The sequence below is a fragment of the Chiloscyllium plagiosum genome, chromosome 5 (genome assembly GCF_004010195.1).
Source record: "Chiloscyllium plagiosum isolate BGI_BamShark_2017 chromosome 5, ASM401019v2, whole genome shotgun sequence".
Lineage (NCBI taxonomy): Eukaryota > Metazoa > Chordata > Chondrichthyes > Orectolobiformes > Hemiscylliidae > Chiloscyllium > Chiloscyllium plagiosum.
In genome coordinates, this window is record NC_057714.1 from 100,925,183 (window position 1) to 100,948,860 (window position 23,678).

Below are 23,678 nucleotides of genomic sequence, written 5' to 3' on the forward strand. Positions count from 1 at the left end.
TCAGTCAAATCCCTCGAACTCAGCACCGCCTTCATAACCTGCAATCTTCTTCCTGACCTCTCCGCCCCCACCCCACTCTGGCCTATCACCCTCACCTTGACCTCCTTCCACCTATCGCATTTCCAACGCCCCTCCCCCAAGTTCCTCCTCCCTACCTTTTAACTTAGCCTGCTGGACACACTTTCCTCATTCCTGAAGAAGGGCTTATACCCGAAATGTTGATTCTCCTGTTCCTTGGATGCTGCCTGACCTGCTGCGCTTTTCCAGCAACACATTTTCAACTCATTCTCAAAATGGTTAACATTGACAGGATCCCAGCTACAACAGAAACATGGTCAAACCACTGTCAATAGCAGTCCTTAACATAATATCAATGATCCAACATCCCAAGAACTGATTACAATTGGAGACCCATATTTTCATTGTGATTACTCTTCGATCCTGCAGCATTGGTATTTGGTGGTCTCCATATGAGCACGGCTCCACCCTCTGATGTCAGAATTCCATCAAGGCTAAATCACAAAGGCTACCCCAGTTTTATGCTTTTTCTGAATGTTATGCTGTATATAGGGTCCCCAATTTACAAACGCGATCCCATACTGTGGTGTAATTTTAAATTCTGGACATACCACATTTCTTTCCTAGCGAACAGCTGCTTTTTGTTATCCTGCATTGTGCTCTGATTTGCATAAACAAACCGATCTGGAATGAAGTCCAGAACAGAACCCGTTCCTAAGCCAGGAACTGCCTATATCGGTAATTGTAAATCGGTCGGGTGAGTGCACAGATCATTTATATTAATGAACTGAACAAACCTGGAGAGAGTAAACTGCTGTCCCAGAGAGGGAAACCTGCAATGTTCCTGATTTCTAGGATGGTGTATGGCCCCTGTTCCATTTCCGGATCTGTATGCAGCTAGAGTTGGATAATAAAGCTGGGAGAAGGCTCATGTGGAGCAGAAAAAAAGGCTTCTTGGCCTGACTCTGAAGCCTGAAGCAATGGAAAAGCTACACCTTATATCTTGATTAAAGCCACGCTACAAATCCCATTTGATACAAAGGGGTGTCACTGCAAACAGAGGTAAAGTTTGCACCTGGAGGAGAGTCCAGATCTAGACGTTATCAATTTGAGGTAATCAGTAGTACATCCAGTATACTTCCGGAGAAACCTCCTATTCAGAAAGTGACTACAATGAGGGAAGAGAATAGAAGGATTTATAGATAAGGTGAAACGATGTAGAATGGGGTAAGGATAAACAATTGCACAGACTATTTATGTCAAATGGACTGTCTCTGTGAAGTGGATAACCCCTTTACTTTAATGTTGTATTTCAGGTTAACCTTGTCTCCGAGCACATCTGGTGTGAAGATTTCCTGGTACGCAGCTTTTACCTCAAAAACCTCCAGACGAACGAGACACGCACAGTGACTCAATTCCATTTCCTAAGCTGGTTTGACCAAGCTGTCCCCTCGTCCACCAGAATCCTCTTGGACTTCCGCAGGTACAGCACCTCGGGGAGCAAGATGATCTCATTGTATGCTTTGTTTAGTTTGCTCTTGTATGTCTCATTGATTTTAGAGGCCTTTCAGGCACTACTAAGGCCCCTTGGGAAATGTGGGTGTTTCACCGGGAGACCTGTAAACCTCGGGTGTCAACGTGCTGAAGCATTTGGCTTTAAACATTGCTTGAGCCGGCTTTGTTTGGCAGTGAGCCAATGATTGTCAAATAAGTAACATCAGGTTGAAGAAGCCCAGCGAACACAGTGGGGCAGCGTTTTCTGACTGCAGATAGAGATACAGTTGATATGTCTAATTAATTTATTCCTTCTGCCCCGAGGGAGCAAATTTGCACTTTAAAGGAGATTGTGAGACAAAAAAACAGCAAAAATTAGCATCAATGTGTGAAGTACTCTTTTAAATTTGAAATTATGCTAAATATTACCCTAGCCTGACATATTTTCTTGCTGTGTGCCACAGAATTTACTAACAGTGCTCGCTCTGTAAATGGACAAACTCTTATGTTACCAGCTCATTAACAGTTGCCAGTGTCATTTTTGTGATGTTGCAGCTAGTAATATAAGCCCAGTTGCATAGTCACAAAAGTGATCATTGGAAACTGTGACTCTGCAGCAGGGAACAATGTGGAAAAATAAACCTTGCCTTGGCCTCTAACCACCTTTGACTTTTGCTTGCTAATGTTTTGCATGATGGTTTCTCTCTTGAGCTAAATGCTGGTTGGTATTACTAATTCCTGTGTTTGATTTTTAACCAATTTACGTGGCTAGGGTGAGGACAGAGTGCTTTTCTGTACATAAACACATGCACACAAAGAGAAGAAGCAACTCTTAACGGGGGTTATTCAACTGTTTGGCAGTGATGAGCTTTAATTTTGCTTCACATTAATATTCTAACTTTGCGTTGACAGCACAGGTATTCACACAAACAGGCAGTACGGACTGCATGCTTGAATTGAGTTTCCTCTGCTTTATTACAGAAAGGTAAACAAGTGCTACAGGGGACGCTCATGTCCGATAATTGTTCACTGCAGGCAAGTACATTTTCTTTGTGCATGCTTTTTTTAATTAAAAAAGGGAGCACGGGAGTGGGAGCCATTTCTGCAGAATCCCCTGTGCAACTCCCCCCCACCCCCTTCATCACTGTTTAGGAACATCAGCAGTTCCCTGGTGAACAGCTGACTGAGAGTCGGGTAGACATTTCTACAAGTTAAAAATAAAAGAGATGACAGCAGCTGTCTTATGGGTCTGAATGGTGAAATGCTAATAGCAATTATTTTTTTCCCCCAACCTTCCCTCTCTTATTGTTGACAGTGATGGCGCTGGAAGATGTGGGACCTACATTCTGATTGACATGGTTCTGAATAGGATGGCCAAAGGTGAGAGTCGTTGGCTTCTTTTGTTAGTGAGATTGCGTGTGTGTGTGTATTTTTGCTGTCTGAGAGTATATATATGTGTGCTTGTGTGTTTGTTTTTGTATGTATGCATATATATGTGTGTGTGTATATGTGTGTGCCTTTTGTGTGTGTATTTTTGTGTTTGTATGTATGAATATGTATATGTATGTTGTGTGTGTGTTTGTGTGGGGGGTGGGGGGGGGGGGGGGGTAGTGGGAGGTGGTCATCTTGTTACCCTGGAGATGGTAGGCATTCGCATTCAGGAGACAGCCAGAGAGAGAATATGTGCAAAGCAGATTGTGCTGTTTGTTGAATGGCCTATGGTTATTTGCACTGCTATATTGATTGCTGAGTCAGTTCGTTTGAAAATAAAGGCTGTGTACTGCAGATAATGGTTGAGAGTAATTAATAATAACAAAGAAAAGGTTTTACCGATAAAAGAAAAATGGCTGTACAACATAAAGGTCCAAGTGTATTGAATGAGGGGAGATAGTTAGAAGACAGACCATGTGACATTTAAGCACAGGATCATCATGCTGTGTCAATCATCTTTCAGCTCCATTTACTTGGTCTGTCTTGGAAGCCTTTTCAAGGCACGAGAAATGTGGACAAAGGCTTTCAAGTAGACTGCTTTCCGCTAAGCAATGTGTACTTATATATAAAAAGATCTATTAATACAGTCTTTTCTTCCAGTCAGATTGTGACACGATGGTAAGTGCAGAAAAGCACTGCAGGTCAAACAGAACTTGACCCAGAAAACTTGCACTGGCAGACTGCAGCTGACCAGGATGAAACCAGCTGGAGCAGCAAAATGAGTCCCTCTGTCACTCAGTGCCCTGTATTTCACATCAGAGCCCAGCAAGCTTCCTAAAATGAAAGAATGGTGCCTGGAGCTTTGTCTCCCATAAGAGATGCACAAAACTTTGAAAGATGGTCAAATAGGGTGACATGTTGCAAATTTCCCAAATCTGATTAGGTTTCTGTTGAAGATTCCCACATGATACATTAACCATTGTTTCCCCTTTAGCTGATAACAGACTGTCTGATCCTAACATGACAGATATAGTCATGTTAGTACTGTGTGAGAAAACAGGATTTTGCAACCCATCAACAGGAAACACACTTCATGTGATAAGTGATTCTCATAGTACACTGCCCAATACTTATATCTCAGCCAACATCACTAAAACAGTTCATTGGCTTGTTGTCACTTGCTGTCCATGGGATAGGATTCCCAACAGCCATTGCATCTCATTGACTGGAATAATAGAGGAACCTAAACAGTTCCAATTAATTTGCTGTTTGCAGCATTTGTTATATTCATGCCGTGTTGACTCTACAGGCACTACATAAATTGCCGGGGGCTTATTGGTGATCATTTCAGTAAACTCAGGCTGTGCCTAGTGAGTGTCAATGCATAGCAGCTGAATCTCTGAATGGGAACTATGGAAGAAAAAGTACAAGGGCAGCTTGCAAACAATCATTGAGTTCATCCATTCTCTGCAAGTGTTCGAATCGCCAAGAGAAAGTGCAGCATTGTTGAGGCTGTTATTTTAGAAGTCCGCCATTATACACGTTTGGAAAATGAGTCAGCACCTTGAGGTGCTTGTGTTTGTTGCGTCTGAGAAATGATTTGGAAGTTTCGGAGTTGACTTTATTTTTGAACGGGAAATAAGATGTCATTTACTTATCTCTTTGTACTGTACAATATCAAATGGCATTTCAAAGCACAGTGTTAGTGCTTTGCACAATGCAAAGGACCTCATGTGAAACTGGGCTAAACAAAAGTTTCTTCAAGTTGGTCACCCTGCCCCCATTTCCCTCCCCTCCCCCAACCTCACTGGCATTTCATATTGACCTCTTCTTCTTTTGCCTCTGGTGTAAATGGCTTGAAACCCTGTGACCTGGAGGTTTGGCACTTGTTCGAATGGAAAGATCAAAGGGCAGAGTGGGTATCTGAACCTCCCGCTGAGCAGGGCCTTTCCCAGGCTGTCATACTGAGAGACAAGCAAAGACTTTGTTCTGAAAGAAATCTGCCTGGCTTCTAAGGCCAGCGCTCTCATTGTCTGGGGTAAAAAAGTTTGAGGCCTAAGAAAAGATCTAGTGTTCATCTACCGATCAAAGGCTGAAGTCGTGGACCCCTAAATCTGTCTTGCTCTTTCTTTTTAAACAAAAGAATGCGACAAACAAATGTGGGACAGAGAGAATAGCCCTTGCTTGCTTTACTAGCACTGTCAGAGCAGCATTACTAGCATCGAGAGCACAGGCTGAACGTGTAAATTCATATTTAACACACATTTGATCAGAGAAATTGGTCATTGCAGGGGCAGGTAAGGAAATCCCTCCTTTAACCTTGTGGTTTCTGTGATAAATACAGAGAAGGTCAAGGTCTGTAACTCAGCCCAGCACAATTACAGACAATGTAGAAGTTTCTGAAGCTTTCACCTTGACTAATGTCAAAGGAGGATGGAAAGCAAGAGAAATTACATATTTTAGGTTGAAGACTGAAATGTCAGTTACAAAGTAAAGGGTAATTGTGTCAATAAGTCAAGAGCAGTCTGCATTGAAGAAGTAAAAGAGTGGGTGAAGGGTTAAGAGGGCTAGCAACAGTGCATAGACTATTTAAAAATCAAATCCCAAGGCTGCTGCTTATGATTGTGGGGATTATGGGTGTGAAAGAGGCATCCTAATTCAAAATATTTGATTAGATAGTTTCAGCAATTGAATGTCAAAGTAATACCTTACTCAAGTCTACGAACACGGATGTATATGTCTGGATGTTGGCCTCCATTGTAACATCAGGCTGGATTCAGATGAGTGCATGGTGTGGTAAAATGAAACTAACTTATCGCTTTTTAAAATGACCATTTTAATCACTTGGGCTTTCTTGAATCCTGCCAGATGTCTTGGTTTCTGGCAAAGGTAGGGAGCTGGCGGCATGTGGCAGCAGGATGCCTCACAGTCTGCATAAACCTCACCCACTGAGCTAGACGGTAGGATCGGTTTTCAATAGATTTGGATTTAGATTTTACTGTCACATGTACTCAAGTACAAAAATGCAGGAGTTCAATGAAAAGAATATAATGTCATAACGCATGGTGCCATCTTACGTACAAAGGTAACTAAGTACAAAAAAGCTTAGGTACAAAGTAGTAAAAGCAACAAAGTTTAAAAGGTTAAGCATCACCTTCATAGAATAAATATAAAAATAAAGAAATAAGGTAATAATCAACATTAAGCATTAGCTGGGGAGGTGATGGGTATATGAATATGGAGGGATATGAGCCGGGTACTGGGAGGTGGGACTAGATTGGGTTGGGATATCTGGTCGGTATGAATGGGTTGAACCGAAGGGTCTATTTGCGTGCTGTATATCACTATGACTCTAGTGGTTATTATTGCAAGACTTTTAATCTAGAAACCCAAGTAATGTTCTGAGGACCTAGGTTTGAATCCCATTGCAGCAGATTCAATAAAAATCAGGAGTTAGAAGTTTAATAATGACCAGGAATCCACTTTCAATTGTTGGAGAAAATCCTAACTGGTTCACTGATGATCTTGAGGGAAGGAAACTGCCATCCTTACCTGGCCTAGCCTACATGTGACTCAGACCCAATGTGATTGACGTTTGAGGCAGTTAGGCATTGGCAACAAATTCTGGCCTGGCCAGCAATGCCCTCATCCCATGAATGACTTATAAAAAATTAAAGTCCTGTTTAATATATACTTGAAAAATGAAGGAATAAAGTTAAAAGTTCAGCAGTTTTTGATGAGTCTTCTGCTTAACTCGCTCTTTAGGTGACCTCAGCTGCCTGTTTCAGATACCGGGGAGCTCCCTCACAGTGGGCCGTGATGCCATCGCTGCTGCTGAAGCTGCCACCTCCCCTATCTCTGCTGCAGATGTAGGGGCTGGGGTTGGTGGTGGGGGAGGGGGGGGGGAGGTGGAGTCAGGAAGCTGTAATTGGGGCACAGTGGGGATGTGGATGGGGGGGCGGCGGGGGGCGGTGTTGGAGTGGGAGATAGTGTGGATCTCACATTCAGGCACCATGGATGATTGCCGCCAAACAAGATGAAACTTTCATCATGGGGTCCTGGAGTAGCAAACCCAAGCTTCATGATCGAAGTTGAGTTTATTGTCAAACTGAGGGAGCATTATGCTGCTGGCAATTGCATTCTGCTGACGAGGAGATAAACAAAAAAAAAAATTGCTGGAGAAACTCAGCAGGTCTGGCAGCACCTGTGGAAGAGAAAGCAGAGTTAACATTTCAGGTCCAGTGACCCTTCTTCTGAAATTAACTAACAATCAGACTACCTGAGGAAAATCTCCTGATTTTTATTGTGGAAGAAAATTATTGGGCCATTGAATGGGTAATAACTAAGTTAAGGACTGCTCAAAGCAGTTTTATGTAAGTGTGTGCTCTCTGGAAAATTAATTTCTCAAAATATTTTTCCACTGAGAAATACAATCCCTATAAAATAGCCCAATTAAAATGAAGCTTTTGCATTTTGTAGAAATGCTTTTCCCTCTTTCAGTTTGTTGAATATTATCCTAGAGATCAAAAACCTTTTAGGAGAGAAATTGGTCACTACAGTCCTACCAGCGCAGATGATTTCTCACACTAAATCAGGAAGGCATGATGCCTGATCACAATGAAATATACGGCCTTAGTCTTAACCAGACCTCTAAATGAAGTAAGCCTACTGTGGCTACCAGGAACCTTTGCCAGAAAATGATCTTGGTAGTGCCCTGCAGATGGATCCTGGGAGGTTTAAAGATAATCAGCCTGGGCTGAATTATTATGGCTGGCAGCTGTCTTTGGAGCTGGTACACAAGACAAGTATCTTAGAAAACACACCTGCCTTGGTACTGGCCACAGTGCCTTTAAGGACAGAAGGTCAAGCCTCACATGGACCAGGACCACTCAGCTTAGCACCTGCTGTATACCCTCTTGTCCAAGTTTGAAAAGGAGCAGATAAGCGTAAGAGTCTGTTTCCAATATGAACCTAGACTCTGATTCCAGAACCCATACTGATGTGGTGGGCTCTACCATATTGAATGTTTATTTACCTGTATTTTTAGAACTTGTACAACGTCAACAAATTTCCAGTTCCTGAATTCTACCAAAGAAAATATTCCCTGACCTCTAGTATCCAGAAAGTAGTTTGGGTTCATTAATCTGGATAAAGTTAGGCCAGTGGAAAAAAATGCATACTCAGTTCTGTGGAAGAATGTATCTGGCTTGGTGGAATTTTGCCATCAATGACAGTGCTAATCCTTAAGGCTGAAAAATAAGTATTAAGGAGTTACTGCCTTAGGTCCTGTAACGAAATTTGGTTGGTTTAAGGCCATGGGTATGTTAATCTTCTTTGTGGAATGTATTAGTAACTGATGGGATCTGAAGAGCCACTCTTTCCCAAGATTATGTTTTCTGGAATCAAATGTTTTGCTGAGCTAAGTTGTTATTTTCTGAAAAATATATAAAACATTACTCTCAGTTGTAATTGGAACAAACTTTGAATCTCTTTTGTTAACTTCTTAGGCACTCCCTGTTGACGTAACCATATGCTTTCCTGCCTGCCTCAGCAGTCCCTATATCTCCATGTGGGCCTACCAGCCTGACACTGCTGCAGTCTTCTCATTGGAAAACCCATTCCCTTGAATAGTACATCTACAAGAGCAGGTCAGAGGCTAGGAATACTGCAGCAAGTAGCTCACCTCCTGACACCCCAAAACTTGTCCACCATATATCTACAAGGTACACGTCAGGAAAATGGTGAAGTTTTCCCCACTTATCTGTATGAGTGCAGCTCCAACAACACTCAAAAAGCTTGACACCATCCGGGGGAAAACAGTCCACTTGATTGGTACTACATCCACAAACACTCACTGCCTCAGGCACTGACACACAGAATGCACCACCTACAGGATGCATTACAGAAATTCGCCAAGGCTCCTTTGATATCACTTTGCAAATGCACAACCATTTCCATCTTGAAGGACAAGGGCAACGCACACATTGGAACACCACTACCTGCAATTTTCCCTCCAAGTCACTCACGATCCTGACTTGGAAATGTATTGTTGTTCTTTCACTGTCACTCGGTCAAAATCCTGAAACTCCTTCCCTAATGGCCTTATGGGTTTACTTACAGCGGTCCAAGAAGGCAGCTCACCACCACTTTCTCAAGGACAATTAGGGGTGGGCAATAAATGCTGGATTGGTCAATAATACCCACATCCCACGAATGATTAAATGAGATTCATCTGCTTTCCTTAATGGATGTGACTCCTGCAGGCCAATTCTTAATTGGCCCCCTCTTGATGTCTCCAACCCCAGCCACCTCCAGATTCCAGATCTGGAATTGAACCTGATGTCAGGATCAAGCCTCAACTTGGAAAATTCAACCCTGTATTTCAAAATATAGTGAATGGTAAGAGCCAAGATGATGGTGTTCCTTTGGGTCATTCCTTTGACTGATTGGGTCAGTTCACACAGTTGACTGAGTTTCAGTCTGCACTTCTTTTTATATTGGGTGCCTCTCAACATTATTTTCTTTTTTTTAATAGGATGTGACATTGCTGGCAAGCAAATATTGCCCCTCCCTAAATGCACGTTTTACAAGGGGCCTTTACCAATGCAGCAAGAATTACAATTACAAGAATGAGACATTCTGGATTGATGATTAGTGCATGCTATGAACAGACTCCCCCTTCCACTTATTACCAGTTAACATATGAGGTTCCCCAATGCATTACCTGCTTGGGATACTGGTTCACAGTTCCTTGAAAGTGGAGTCCCAGGTAGACAGGATGGTGAAGGCGTTTGGTATGTTTTCCTTTATTGGTCAGTGCATTGAGTATAGGAGTTGAGAGGTCATGTTGCAGGACATTGGTTAGGCCACTATTGGAATAGAGAGTGTGGTGCTGGAAAAGCACAGCAGGTCAGGCAGCATCCAAGAAGCAGGAGAATCGACATTTCGGGCAAAAGCCCTTCATACCACTTTTCACCACTATTGGAATACCGCATTCAATTCTGGTCCTCCTGCTGTAGGAAAGATGTTGTAAAACTAGAAAGGATTCAGAAAAGATTTACAAGGATGTTGCAGGGTTGAAAGGTTTGAGCTGAAGAGGCTGGGGCTGTTTTCCTTGGAGCATCAGAGGCTGAGGGGTGACCTTAAAGAGGGATAAAATAATGAGGGGCACAGATAGGGTTAATAGCTATCATCGTTTCCCCAGGGTAGGGGAGCCCAAAAGTAGAGGGCATCGATTTAGGGTGAGAGGTGGAAGATTTAAAAGGGACCTAAGGGGCAGAAGGTGGTGCATGTATGGAATGAGCTGCCAGAGGAAGTGGTGGAGGCTGGTACAATTACGGCATTTAAAAGGCATCTGGATGGGTATATGAATAACATAGAACAATACAGCACAGAACAGGCCCTTCGGCCCACGATGTTGTGCTGAACATTTGTCCTAGCTTAAACACCCATCCATGTACCTATCCAATTGCCCGCTTAAAGGTCGCCAATGATTCTGACTCTGCCACTCCCACAGGCAGCGCATTCCATGCCCCCATCACTCTCTGGGTAAGAACCCTACCCCTGACATCCCCCCTATACCTTCCACCCTTCATCTTAAATTTATGTCCCCTTGTAACACTCTGTTGTACCCGGGGAAAAAGTTTCTGACTGTCTACTCTATCTATTCCTCTGATCATCTTATAAACCTCTATCAAGTCACCCCTCATCCTTCGCCGTTCCAACAAGAAAAGGCCGAGAACTCTCAACCTATCCTCGTACGACTTATTCTCCATTCCAGGCAACATCCTGGTAAATCTTCTCTGCACCCTCTCCAAAGCTTCCACGTCTTTCCTAAAGTGAGGCGACCAGAACTGCACACAGTACTCCAAATGTGGCCTTACCAAAGTCCTGTGCAGTTGCAACATCACTTCACGACTCTTGAATCCCTGCTAATGAACGCTAATACACCATAGGCCTTCTTACAAGCTCTATCCACCTGAGTGGCAACTTTCAAAGATCTATGAACATAGACCCCAAGATCCCTCTGCTCCTCCACCTTACTAAGGACCCTGCCGTTAACCCTGTATTCTGCATTCTTATTTGTCCTTCCCAAATGGACAACCTCACACTTGACAGGGTTGAACTCTATCTGCCACTCCTCAGCCCAGCTCTGCATCATATCTAAGTCCCTTTGCAGCCGACAACAGCCCTCCTCACTATCCACATCTCCATCAATCTTCGTATCATCTGCAAATTTACTGACCCACCCTTCGACTCCCTCTTTCAAGTCATTAATAAATATTACAAACAGCAGAGGACCCAGAACTGATCCCTGCGGAACTCCACTTGTAACTGGGCTCCAGGTTGAATATTTGCCATCTATCACCACTCTCTGCCTTCGACCGGTTAGCCAGTTTTCTATCCAACTGGCCAAATTTCCTTCTATCCCATGCCTCCTGACATTCCGCATAAGCCTACCACGGGGAACCTTATCAAATGCCTTACTAAAATCCATGTACACTACATCCACTGCTCTACCCTCATCTACATGCTTGGTCACCTCCTCAAAGAATTCAATAATACTTGTAAGGCAAGACCTACCCTTCACAAATCCGTGCTGGCTGTCCCTAATCAAGCAGTGTCTTTCCAAATGCTCTTAATTCCATCCCTCAGTACCCTTTCCATTACTTTGCCTACCACCAAAGTAAGACTAACTGGCCTGTCATTCCCGGGGTTATCCCTATTCCCTTTTTTGAACAGGGGCACAACATTCGCCACTCTCCAGTCCTCTTGTACCACCCCCGTTGACAGTGAAGATGAAAAGATTATTGCCAACGGTTCTGCAATTTCCTCTCTTGCTTCACACATAATCCTAGGATATATCCCGTCAGGCCCGGGGGACTTGTCTATCCTCAAGTTGTTCAAAATGTCCAACACATCTTCCTTCCTAACAAGTATCTCTTCTAGCTTACCAGTCCGTTTCACACGCTCCTCTTCAACAATACGGTCCCTCAAAACCATGACTCCAGACCCACAGCAATGTGGTTGACTCTTAACTGCTGGCCTAGACAGCGATATCCTCATCCTGAGAGTGAATAAACAAAAAGTGCTTCCTAACATCTCTTCTGAACAGTCTGGTCCTAACTCTTAAACTGTATCCTGTTGATCTAGAATTCCCAAACAGTGGAAATAGTTTCTCATTATGTACCCTGTCTTTTCTTATTAATATCTTGAAGACTTCAATCAGAATTTCCCTTACCCTTCTAAATCCTACATGTTCATCAAACATTTGAAGGTTAGCAGTGATATTTCTGTGGACAGAATGTCTTTACGTTTTTTTGAAATCATTGTTAGCAGCACACACTTACAACACATAAATCTTGCCTAGCCAGAAACGACCTGAGGGTAAAATTGCCAGGGAGTGGTCAAGAGGTGATATTCTAATGGTATTATTAAGGGCTCATGAGGTGCAGTGGTAGTGTCCTTGCCTTTAAGACCCATCTACTCTAGAAGTGTGTAATACCTTTGGGTAGCACAGTGGCTCAGTGGTTAGCACTGTGTCCTTGATTCCTGTCTCAGCTGACTGTTCGTGTGGAGTTTGCAAATACTCCCTGTATCTGAGTGGGTTTCTGCCAGATGCCCTGGTTTCCTCCCGCAGTCCAAAGGTTAGGTGGATTGGCCATGCTAAATGTGGAGTTACAGGAACAAGGCGGGGAGGAGAGAATGTGGGGTGCTCTTTGGACAATTGGTGCAGGCCAAATTGCCTCTGTTTTCTCTGTAGGGGTTCTATGGTTTTCTCTGAGTTACCAGTGCCAGATGGTCCAGTGTAAATTGGACATAAATTCAAGTTTCAGATGCCCATAACTTGAAAATGTTGGCATTTCTATGAGGAACTATTGACACATGAGAGCCTGTCATGAGGGATTATTGTAACTGAAGCAGCAAAGGTCATTGAATATTCAAAATCACAAAAGAAAATGTTGAATAATTTCAATATAATGTTTTACAGTATTTCGTCTTAGCTTTTTCTTTCATTTGAAAAAAAAAGTATAATCTATATGGATGAATATTCCCTCTATTTGGTATTTGTGGTGGAAGCATATTTAAGTCTTTGCTGCAAAAAGTGAACAGAAAAATATTTTCTCCAAATGAATAAAAAAATTGATTTACATTTATATATTTTCTTTCAGAATTTTAGGGCATGCCTGAACATCTTACAGCAGATGAATTACTTATTGAAGAGTAGATCTTGTAGGAAACATGGCAGTCATTTGCATACAGCAAGATTCTGCAAACAGCAGTGTTGCCCCAACAAGGCCATCTGTTTTAGTGATGTCGATTAAGCTATACATATTGATCAGGCATCCCCTGCTCTGCGTTGAAATATCATAGATTCCCTACAGTGTGGAAAAAGGCATTTGGCCCAACAAGTCCACACCGACCCGCCAAAGAGGAACCCACCCAGACCCATTCCCCTACTATGCTACATTTACCCCTGACTAATGCACCTAACCCACACATCCCTGAATACTATGGACAATTTAGTATGGCCACTTCACTTAACCTGCACCTCTTTGGATTGTGGGAAGAAACCACAGCACCTGGAGGAAACCCACACAGACACAGGGAGAATGTCCAAACTCTACACAGACAGTCACCCAAGGCTGGAATCGAACCCCGGTCCCTGCTGCTATGAGGTAGCAGTGCTAACCAATGAGCCACCATGCCATCGATAGTGCAGAGTATCCGCTATCAGGGAGAGTAGGCAAGGCTTCTGTTTAATATCTCCTTCAAAAACAGGATCTCAAACAGTGTTGTGTCAGCTTTGTTTGTACTCCAAGTTTGCGGACTGAGGATTCTCCATTCTTTCATGGGATGTCAGGGACGCCTATCCCTCACTATCTTTGAATGGAGTGGCCATTGCCAAGACGTTTCAGAAAGCAGTGACTAACAGTCTTCAGACTCGCAGGCGAGAATACTACCCACTCTGCCACAGGTATTATCCTCCCCACAATAGTGCAGCATTCATAAAGCAAAGTGATGGTATCCCATCACCAAAGCATTTTAATGCCTTTTTTTTCTCAGAAGGGCAGGGTCTGGTATTGCCTGGGCTGGAATGGCAGCTGCTCTAGAGCAACAACACTCACCAAAGAGCAGGATGATAAATAACTATAGAAGCGAAATACTGCAGACAGTGGAAAGCAGAAACCAAAACAGAAAATACTCAGCGTGTCTGGCAGCATCTGTGAAAAGAACAGAGATACCGGATTGTTAGACCCATTGTGTGTAGTCCACAGAGGTCATCTCGGGATCCTGGTGCCTCGAGGATGGATTTCTCAGGGGGATTGTGTGGGTAAAGTAATCACTGTCATTAAAAGCCTCGGAAGTAATTAAGGGGCTTGATCAAGTATCTGTCCATTCTGACTTGGAATTTTGTAACAATTTCGGAATATTCTTTAATGCACAGCTGCTAGGTTCAGAGCAGGGCCCACCACAGTTGGTTTGAGATGAAGTTTGAGGGGCCAGTTGGCACTAGTGTCAGTGCTGCCTCGAACATTATTGTGCACGGCCACTTCTGACCTGCTGGTTTTTCCAGGTATAACCCAGCTTGATTGGCAGGGCAGTAACCACAGCTTGCATTTGGATGCTACCCATGTCTACCGCTGGCACAGGACAAAGCCTGAACCGATCTTCTGCCCAGGAGGGAGAATCCCTAGCCATTGTGAGAGGGTTTTAACGAAAGGCTGAATTAGACAGGATGAGTCACTTCACTTTCTGTACTCCAGAATAGTTTCAAATCCAGTCCAGAGTGAAAGGAATTAGTGCAGGAGACTCACACCTTTTAATCTGGCTGCTTCAATTTAACAATCCTACTGAGGATACGCAATGGGGCATCAGCTGTCGATTGCAGACATTGCAATCACTGAATGACACCGTGTTGTAAGTGCTCTATAAATATGAGCAGGGATGTGGTCCAACCATCAAATGTGCTGATCAAATGTTCATTAACTTTCATTTGGAGCTTTAGAAATACCAGATTCAGAACTGATGGAAGCACTTGCACATGTATTATTTGCTGATGAGGTTGTTGGTTCTTAAATTCAGTTGTTTTCAGGGCACTCGTACCTCTGGGAGGCCTGGTTTCAAACGCAGCTGCATTGTAGCTCCACTAGTTGCACAGTTCCTTTAAGAAATGAGATGGGAGATTTCCAATCCAGTTTCTGGTCAGCATTTCATCTGTGGCATAAAATAGGCACTGGCACGATCATTTTAAGACTATAAGACATAGGAGCAGAAATTAGGCCATTCAGCCCATCAAGTCTGCTCCACCATTCAATCGTGGCTGAAAGATTTTTCAATCCCACTTTCCTGCTTTCTCCCCATAACCTACGATCCCCTTGGCAACCAGAAACCTACCTATTTCAGTTTTAAATACACTCAATGACCTGGCCTCTGCAGCCTTCTGTGGCAATGAATTCCACAGATTCACCACTCTCTAGCTGAAGCTCTTTTGCTCACATACTGGGTGGAAAACTGAATTGTTGCTCTGACTCATCGAGCAAGTGCCTATCTGACTGGAGGGAATTTTATTCCCCAACTATTCCTGATGTCCCAAGTGTTTCAGTGAAGCTAAGACGTCCTTTGACGTTTTGATGGAGTCCAGTTTGACAGATGGTTAAAATGGACAACTCGTCTCACCCTCCTTCCCAATCCTATTGCCTTCCTGATTGTGGTGATTTAACCGGCTGTTTTGATTGAGCGATGGCCGCACCCACTGCTAAGACACACTTGCGGCTTTAGGTCTGAGGTCTGAGGATCAGGTGTAATTTTAACCCCAGGCCTGACTGCCCAAACCACCTTGGTTACAAGAGACATCTGATGTGAATGCTTCACTGGGTTCTGAAGAACCATCTTGGGCAGCTCCTGGCCTCTTCTTCTCTTCACCATGACACCTTCTCAAACGCCAATCAGATTGTTTGCTGCTATTCATTCCTCAACACCGTCCTGCCACCCCAAACACTCTTTACCGCTCCCCACCCATGAAAATGGGCAGGAATGTGCTCCAACCATGAAATGTTCATTATCTTTCATTTGGAACTTTAGAAATACCAGATTCAGAACTGATGGAAGAACTTGCTTCCCATCTTGTTGGTTGAGCAAATACAAGCTGAAGGGCCTCAGATTAGGCCCAGCACACTTCCTATCTCTGGGCCTCCAACTACAGTTTGCTCACTGCCTCCTCTCCTATTCTCTGTCTCCCAATAGGGGCCATTGGTGGACTGGTAATCCACAAACGCATGCTGAGACTTTAGCAACATTGGTCAAATCCCCCCCCAACACAAGTAGCTTGACATTCAATTAATAAACCTTTTGTAATACAAAGTCAATCTCAGCAATGGTGAACATGGCAAACACCATTATGGTAAAATTTCATCTGCCTCAGTAATGCCCTTGGTGAGAAAAATCTGTCATCCTTCTCTGATCTGGCTTGCCTATGATACCTGCAGCAAGGTGATTGGCCCTCTGAAATGACCTAACAAGCCTAACAGTTCAAGTGCACTGGGGGGTGGGCAGCAAATGCTGACTTTGTCAGTGACATACAAACCCTATTAAAAATGAAAAAAAAGGTACAACTCCCACCAAGAGTTAAAACCAGTCTTTGAATGTCGAAAACATCGCTCATGTTGGCAAACACAAATAAGATGTATTTCGCAGCTCTCACGTTGCTAATTACACACCTTCACCTCTTCGTAATGACCAGAAACTGTTAATGCATTTGCATTTATCCAGGTCACAAGGCTGAGTCCCTTTCAAAGAATGCAGCTGGGAATCATAACACCCTGTATACTGTTCCTGTAAATCCTGAATCCTAACTATTTGAAACGTTTTAGAAATGCCAGGAGGACAATTAAAAGAACACTACTCAGAACCCAATACTCTTGAACTGCCCTTGAAGCACACATCACCCATGCAGAAAGTTTATTTTTAATTAATATTAATTTGTAGTCTTTTTTCTTTAAAAATAAACAGCAGATGAAGATGGAACAAATCTGTTTGCAGTAATTAGGAAATGCTCAGTGAGGTATTCCTGTTTTGGCTTTCATTAATTGTGGCGATTGGGGCCACAATTAGGACAAAATGATAATAGGACAAGAGTTGAGGAGGAGGCTAGAGAGATTCAACAAGATGATTACTGTAACATTGATAATTATTGATTGATCACTATCAATGTGAAGCTGTTCGTAAACTGCATTAGTGGCTGTCCTGATAGATTGGTCACAGTTTATGGCTCAGTGTTAATGGAACATAGAAGCAACACATAAATGACTGAGTAGCAGGATCTAACTGCAGCTACTGTATTGCTCTATTATCTACCCTATTTAGAGAGCTGTGATGTACAGCAAGCACACTTCTAACTTCCACCGATGACTTTCCATCAGGATTATCCAGGCTTATTAGCAGCAATACGGTGTAGGGAAAATAAACTATGCCTGTAAATTTGTAGAATCCTCTTAATTTATCACTATCCCCTCACTGATAATAAATAACTAGGCTTTATAAGTGCACTGCAGCTCAAAAGCTCTGGTAGTAAAGGTAAAGGTAAAGTCACCATTGTCTTCCCAAATCATTGGGCTGTTTTCTCATCAGAGAGAGTCGACTGGTGGTGGTTTAACCTGAGGGTCACCACACCTCAGGGTGAGGGGAGAGGTTGAGGAAGAGAGTCCTTCATGGTAACCTCAGCTGTTACACGAATTGAACTCAGTGCGTTGGCATCACTCTACAAATCAGCCATTTAGCCAACTGAGCATATTGGCAATAAGTAAAGCTTGGAAGGGAAACGTTTTCGGTGCCAAGGAGTACAGTTTTATTGGGATCGTCAGAGTCCTGGGTTCTATGGCTCGCAAGGCTGGCATTTAAACCCCATTCTTAAGGAGATGAGAATGCCATTGTGTGAATGATCGGGCCGCTTCAGAGGTCATCTGAGAGTCATCCATGTTCAGTTTGGGCCTGACGTTTGTGTGAACTTAGTAATGCTCAATTTCTCTGCATCTTAATGGCACATACTCAACTAGTGAGCATCAGAATTCTGAGTGAAAAAAGCCCACGTGTTTTGAGAAAGTGTGGGATCTGACCTGGGGAGATTTGTAGGATTGGTACAGCAGTTTGATATCACTTCAAATTGTTTGTTGGCAGGTGCTAAGGAGATCGATATTGCTGCTACGCTGGAACATTTGCGAGATCAGAGACCAATGATGGTTCAGACAAAGGTAAACAAAAGCGCAAAAAAACATTTGCGAGGCAACAACAAGGGAAGGAAATGATTGTTCTTTCTGGTGAGACTTTTAACTCGGGGGTTGGGCTGTTGCCTAAGACATTTCTAATATTTGCTGAGTTTATTTTCAATTTCCTACATCACAAATTTATCATTTTCCTTCGGACACACCATGGGATCTGACAGTTCCACTGTTGTTGAGGAAGGGAGTGGATGAAGGGTATCAGTCAGGTTTAACATAGGCCTGAGTGAGATGGAGCTCCATGGGGGATGAGGCTGCACCCTACCAGAGTCTACTCAATGGGATAGAGCTCATGATAATATTGTACACGATCTGTTGCTGGAACATGCTTATGAGCTGCATGGCAATGTCGTTTAGTTCTTCACTTTGTCCAGAGCTTTTAGACAGAGCTTCACTCTGCGACTGAGAAGTTGAGAGCAAACCTGGCTCTGCTTGGCGGGGTCACCTTGCAGGTCTGTGTCAACCAGCAGGCTAATCGCTTCCTCCCGCTGGGACTTTTACCCTCACCCAGCCGCAGAGGACTGCCTCCCAATCAAATCACTAGTTGCTGCCTCTTCCCACTAGGGAGAAGGCAGCCCCTGAGAACCAGATGTTCAAATCCCAGGGCCATCTCAAGGGCAACTGAGGCAGAGGCATTGCTCTGGTACCCAATGTTACACTCCACACCACCTCGCCCAGTTCTTAAGCCTGCCCACAGCAGCAGACTTCTAGCCTTGGTAATTGTCACCTATATCTTTAGTCATTCTGTAATGTTTTGTTATGAGAGTCTCAGAGTTGGAAGAGGATTGCAGAAAACAATCCTCTGGAAACCCACTCCCATCACAGTTCAGATTCCCTACCGTAAACGACATGAGGTGGTGTCCAGGGTTTGTCTGAAATCCTGCCATTTGTGCTAGCAGTCAGATAGTCTGCCCAGACTCGTGTGAAGGATGGGCACTCAGTGTTGGAGGTCCTGTTGGCACTAATGAACCTTTTGGGGTGAAGAGAACATGGAAATCCGGTGCAACAAACCTTTCATTCAATGCGGCATTTGATTTCCTCAACACCTCCTGTACATTAGCTGGCTTTATCTGATTCTATACAAGTTAAAGCGATTGTAAAGGACAGGCACTGTGTGGGGGGGTGGGCAGGGGGAATGAACCCAAGTTGACCAAAAGGATAGAATCAAGTGTGCACTCCCCAGGTACAAGTGAGTCACATACCCAGGTACAAGAATCCTAATCACAGCAGGAACGTGCTCTGACTGTTGCTAGGCAACAGCATCCCATCTCACGCACACGAATACATCTATTCAGATGCTTGGTGAATTATAAATATCTAATTACACACCAGCGGGAGAACTCTCTCAAGAGAGTTTTTCCTGGATGGATCTAAACAAGCCATGCGCTCGCATCACTGAATATAAATAAGGAGTAGAAAGGCTTCAAAATCATTTAAATCAGTGGATTAAAAGTCAGGTCTGAAATGTCAATTATGGCAAGTCCTGTAAGAAAGCAGAAGCTAAGACACCATACCAATGTCAGTGACTAGTTATTACAACTGCCTGCATAAACCTGTGTCAAATGTTGATTTTTGTTTAAATCTAACTTCAATAATCAACTGTGCCATATCTGGCAATCTTTGGACAGCAAGCGAAATGATTCATTTATTATCTCAATCCCCACAAAATCTGGAACGACATCATGGAAGTGCATAGAAAAGACGGACTAGTGGTTCGAGGCTGGAGTTTTTTTGCAAAACTGGAATCTCAGTCCTGGAATTGTATGTTCCTCACCAAGCCAACTCGCAAAGTTTGAAACAGAATCATATTGCACAGGAGGACACCACTCTGCACTGCCACTCGAAAAGAAAAGTCCAATCAGACTCACAGCTTTGCTCTTTCCTCAAAGCCTGGAATTTTCTTTAACTTTTTCAATTAGAGATCCAAATACCCTTTTAGAAGTTGTTATTTAATCAGCATTCACCACCCTTACAGGCAGTGTATTCTAGTTGTTTCAAATTAGTGTCCTCTTGGTTACTGACCTTCCTGCAGTGGAAGCAGTTTCTCCTTATTTACTTTATTAAAACCCCCTCAAAATGTTGAGCCCCTGTGCAGAATCTCTCCTTCACCTTCTCTGCTGTATAGGTGGTACGATGGCTCTGTGATTAGAACAGTCCAGGCTGCCACAAGTTTGAACCCTGGCCTACGTTGAGTACATTAAAATCAGTCAGTTGACTGGTTGGGATGGGAGGTGGGGGCCATTGGAATGTTGAATATTCTGCTTATGTTCCTAGCACCTGGTTTCAGTGTGGTGACCTCGCTGTACATGGGGTGATTCGCAGGTGAAGACAGTATCATGCAGGATTCTGGGGCCATTTTGCTGTTAGTTATCGCTCTGACAGTCACTGATTGCACTCCTGCACTTGTATGAAGTGCAAGAGAGTTGCTGAAAACTAACCTGGGTAAGAGCCATCAAAGGAGGAAAAACTTGGAAGGACGAGAAAAGTTAACTATCAATTCCCATGGACATGGTTATAGTTTATAAACAATAGTAAACCAATTAGTCCCCTCATGAAATGCCAATCTGTTCTCATGCTGCTGGTTTATTTTCCACAGGAGCAGTTTGAGTTTGCACTGACAGCAGTAGCTGAGGAGGTGAACGCCATCCTGAAGGCGCTACCACAGTGAGAGCCAACTGGAGATGCCTCCTGGCTCCAACACTTTAATCCTGCCGATCTCCGTGAATGTTGTAGAAAACGTGATCTGATCTTGGCTGTGTAACTTCTCTTTTAACACATTTAGAAAATGTGTCCATTCAACATCTGTAATTGATGCAAACCTTAGCTCGAGAAAATAAACTCCGAACGGTTTCCAGGTAGGAAGAACGAAAGATCAGATGAGAAGTATTTGTACATATGCTGTTTTTTTGGGACCGGACAGAACTGGGTGCAAAATTCTTGAGGAGAAAGCCCAGAACACGTTCACGGCAGATCTGAGTATGTTGTAAAGTCAGAGTTTTCAAAACACAACCTTTATTTTCTATTCATTCTGATATTGAAGGTTAAAAACAGCCTTTTAGTATTAATTCCACAATATATTGATTCTACTGCTGACATTACCTGCATTGGTATTTTGTAATGGCCATATGACTCTACCTCCTGGTTCTCCTTAGTTGACCTCCCCGGTCTATCTGTGATGCTATCCATCCACAGTAGCAATGTAACTTGCACACTGTTTTCCTGCGAAATGCAGTTCTCCTCATAAGATAACTGCAGCTGGTTTTAATGGTGCTCGGTATGAGACTCCTGGAAATTAATTCGAGAGAAAATCTTTCAGCATTAAACAGAACATCTCTAAAGTCTGCTATAAAATCTTTTCGAAAATATTTCGAGGAAGGTTGTCAGCTTTGTTACCCTTGAATTATTTTTGGAGGTATCTGCAGTTGAACCATATTTATGACTTGTCCAATCTCCTACATGCTGCCTTCTCTCCCATATGAATGTGGGAGGTGGACAGCAGGCCAGGCATGACTGTGCTACTGACTTGCCCTCAATTCTTCTGGAGATACTCATGGCCATCCCTTAAAGCATCCCTTGAACTTGTTAACTCACTTTCTATGGACATAATATAGGCATCCTGTCAGCTTAAAGGTAGAATAATTGCTATATCCCAGATCTAATCTCTTTTGGAAGTGTCCTTCTGCTGTCCCTGAGCTTTACCTGATCTCAGCTGCACAGAAAAATCACAGAGCCAGTAAGTACAGCAAATACTTCAACAATCCCACAATAATAATGATCAATCAGACACTTGCCAGAAACACTCAGTTAGAATGTTGAATATAGTAAATTGTAGCATGATTAGTGCTGATGAATCTTTCATTGCTCACATGTGGTGTGTTTGGACATATTGTTGGAATCCTACATTATTTACAGAAGGGAGAAGGTGATCTAGTAACAGTCCATTTAGACAGTTTTTCTAAAGCCCTGACATTTCATACAATGAAGAGCACAGGCAGATGACTGGGGCCTGGAGTTAGGTCTGTAGAAGAGCTTGGGTTACTTCCAGTCAGGTCTTCCATCACACTGAAGAGGAAGGTGATCTTTCAAATTTAACACTAGAACATGTTATTGAGACAATTTGAACAACCTCAGTATTGCCCCAGCCATTCCTTGATAAACATCACTAATTGTCTGTTAAAGAAAAGACTTTTCCCTCACATAAGCCACATATTTATTTGAAAATGGGGGTTCTGAGTTCAAATCCTGTGTAGACTGGGTGTGCTGATGCTTCTTTTCCAGCGTGCACACAGGAGTTGTAAGTGAAAATGATTTGGACAATCATACTTGAGTGCTAATTGTAAGAAGAGATCATTGTAAAACATGTCCATACATTTAAGCCAATAACCAGGTTCCCAGAAATGATGTGATAAATCACCATGGTGCTGTTAAGGCCCATGTTTAGGCACACTATTCAGTTATGCTGAATGGGGCAATTGGAAATAGATCTAAGATCCTTTATGATGTGGGAACACTTGATTACTTTTGTTGATCTACGGTGCAAGGCTGACATGATAGTCCAGCTGCATTTATTTCTTTCCTGTACAGTTTGCAAGTTCAGCTGCCGAAAAGAAGCAAGGAAATTCCACCTCCTCAATGAGCAAAATGCACTGATGATGTGATTATTGATCAGGGTCTTACTGAACTCCCAGTTCCTGTCCTGTCCCATTGAAGGTGGCATAATCTCAACTGATTTTTTTTGAGGATTCTTCCATTTCTGGTTGAGTTTCAATGTCAACATGTAGGTAGCAATCCTAAGTGTTTGATTTTATTCAATTCTGACAATTACTACAGTTGGTAGCAAACTTGATGTTGACACAGAATATGTAGTCTTTGTCTGTAAATAGTCCTAGTCATGTAAGACCAATCTCATATATGCCTTTTAAGGATATATTTCAATTGTTTTAGCTTCATAAAGACAGCACTCTCTTCAATCGCTTGTGGGTCCTGTTGTGCTAAATCTTCAAAAGTAACCTAATGTTTGCCTCTTACTGATCACTGGTACTTTCCTTTTATCTAATAAATAATCGGTATCATTTCCTAATTAAAACTTATTTTATTTGCTTCATGGTGAGAGAATTTGTAGTAACAATTGGTTCTTTGCGAGAAGCCAAAATTATGTAGCTGGCTCAGTCTCAAAATATTTAACACTTCCAGAGTCATGTGCTTTCGGTAACTTGACTTAAATATTGAGTTGCTTTTCTTCATAATTTAGCCTTGCACCATAATCAGACTTTCCAGAACATTCCAAATGTGTTTTCCATCTGAAAAGGAAGCATTCAAATCCACATGCATCTTTATTCCAATTTGGGGAAATGTTTTTCAGCAAAATGTTATTAATTCAAAAGTTACATTTACTGAAGGCACAAAGTGCTCAATAGAAATGAAAAAAATATGATAAATCTTTGACCGTTTTTATTC

At 42.8% G+C, this 23,678-nt stretch overlaps 1 protein-coding gene across 2 annotated transcripts in view; it reads left to right on the forward strand.

The window, feature by feature from the left end:
- The window catches only part of ptprn2 (protein tyrosine phosphatase receptor type N2), a 944,464-nt gene extending 921,143 nt beyond the window's left edge, over positions 1-23,321 (forward strand). For both annotated transcript variants that reach the window (XM_043690699.1, XM_043690698.1), the window contains 5 exons: positions 1,335-1,501; positions 2,494-2,547; positions 2,828-2,892; positions 18,121-18,194; positions 20,818-23,321. In XM_043690699.1, coding sequence (XP_043546634.1) covers positions 1,335-1,501; positions 2,494-2,547; positions 2,828-2,892; positions 18,121-18,194; positions 20,818-20,889 — 432 coding nt within the window. In that variant the 3' untranslated portion in view covers positions 20,890-23,321. The remainder of the gene's footprint in view (positions 1-1,334; positions 1,502-2,493; positions 2,548-2,827; positions 2,893-18,120; positions 18,195-20,817) is intronic.
- Positions 23,322-23,678: the final 357 nt, after the last annotated feature.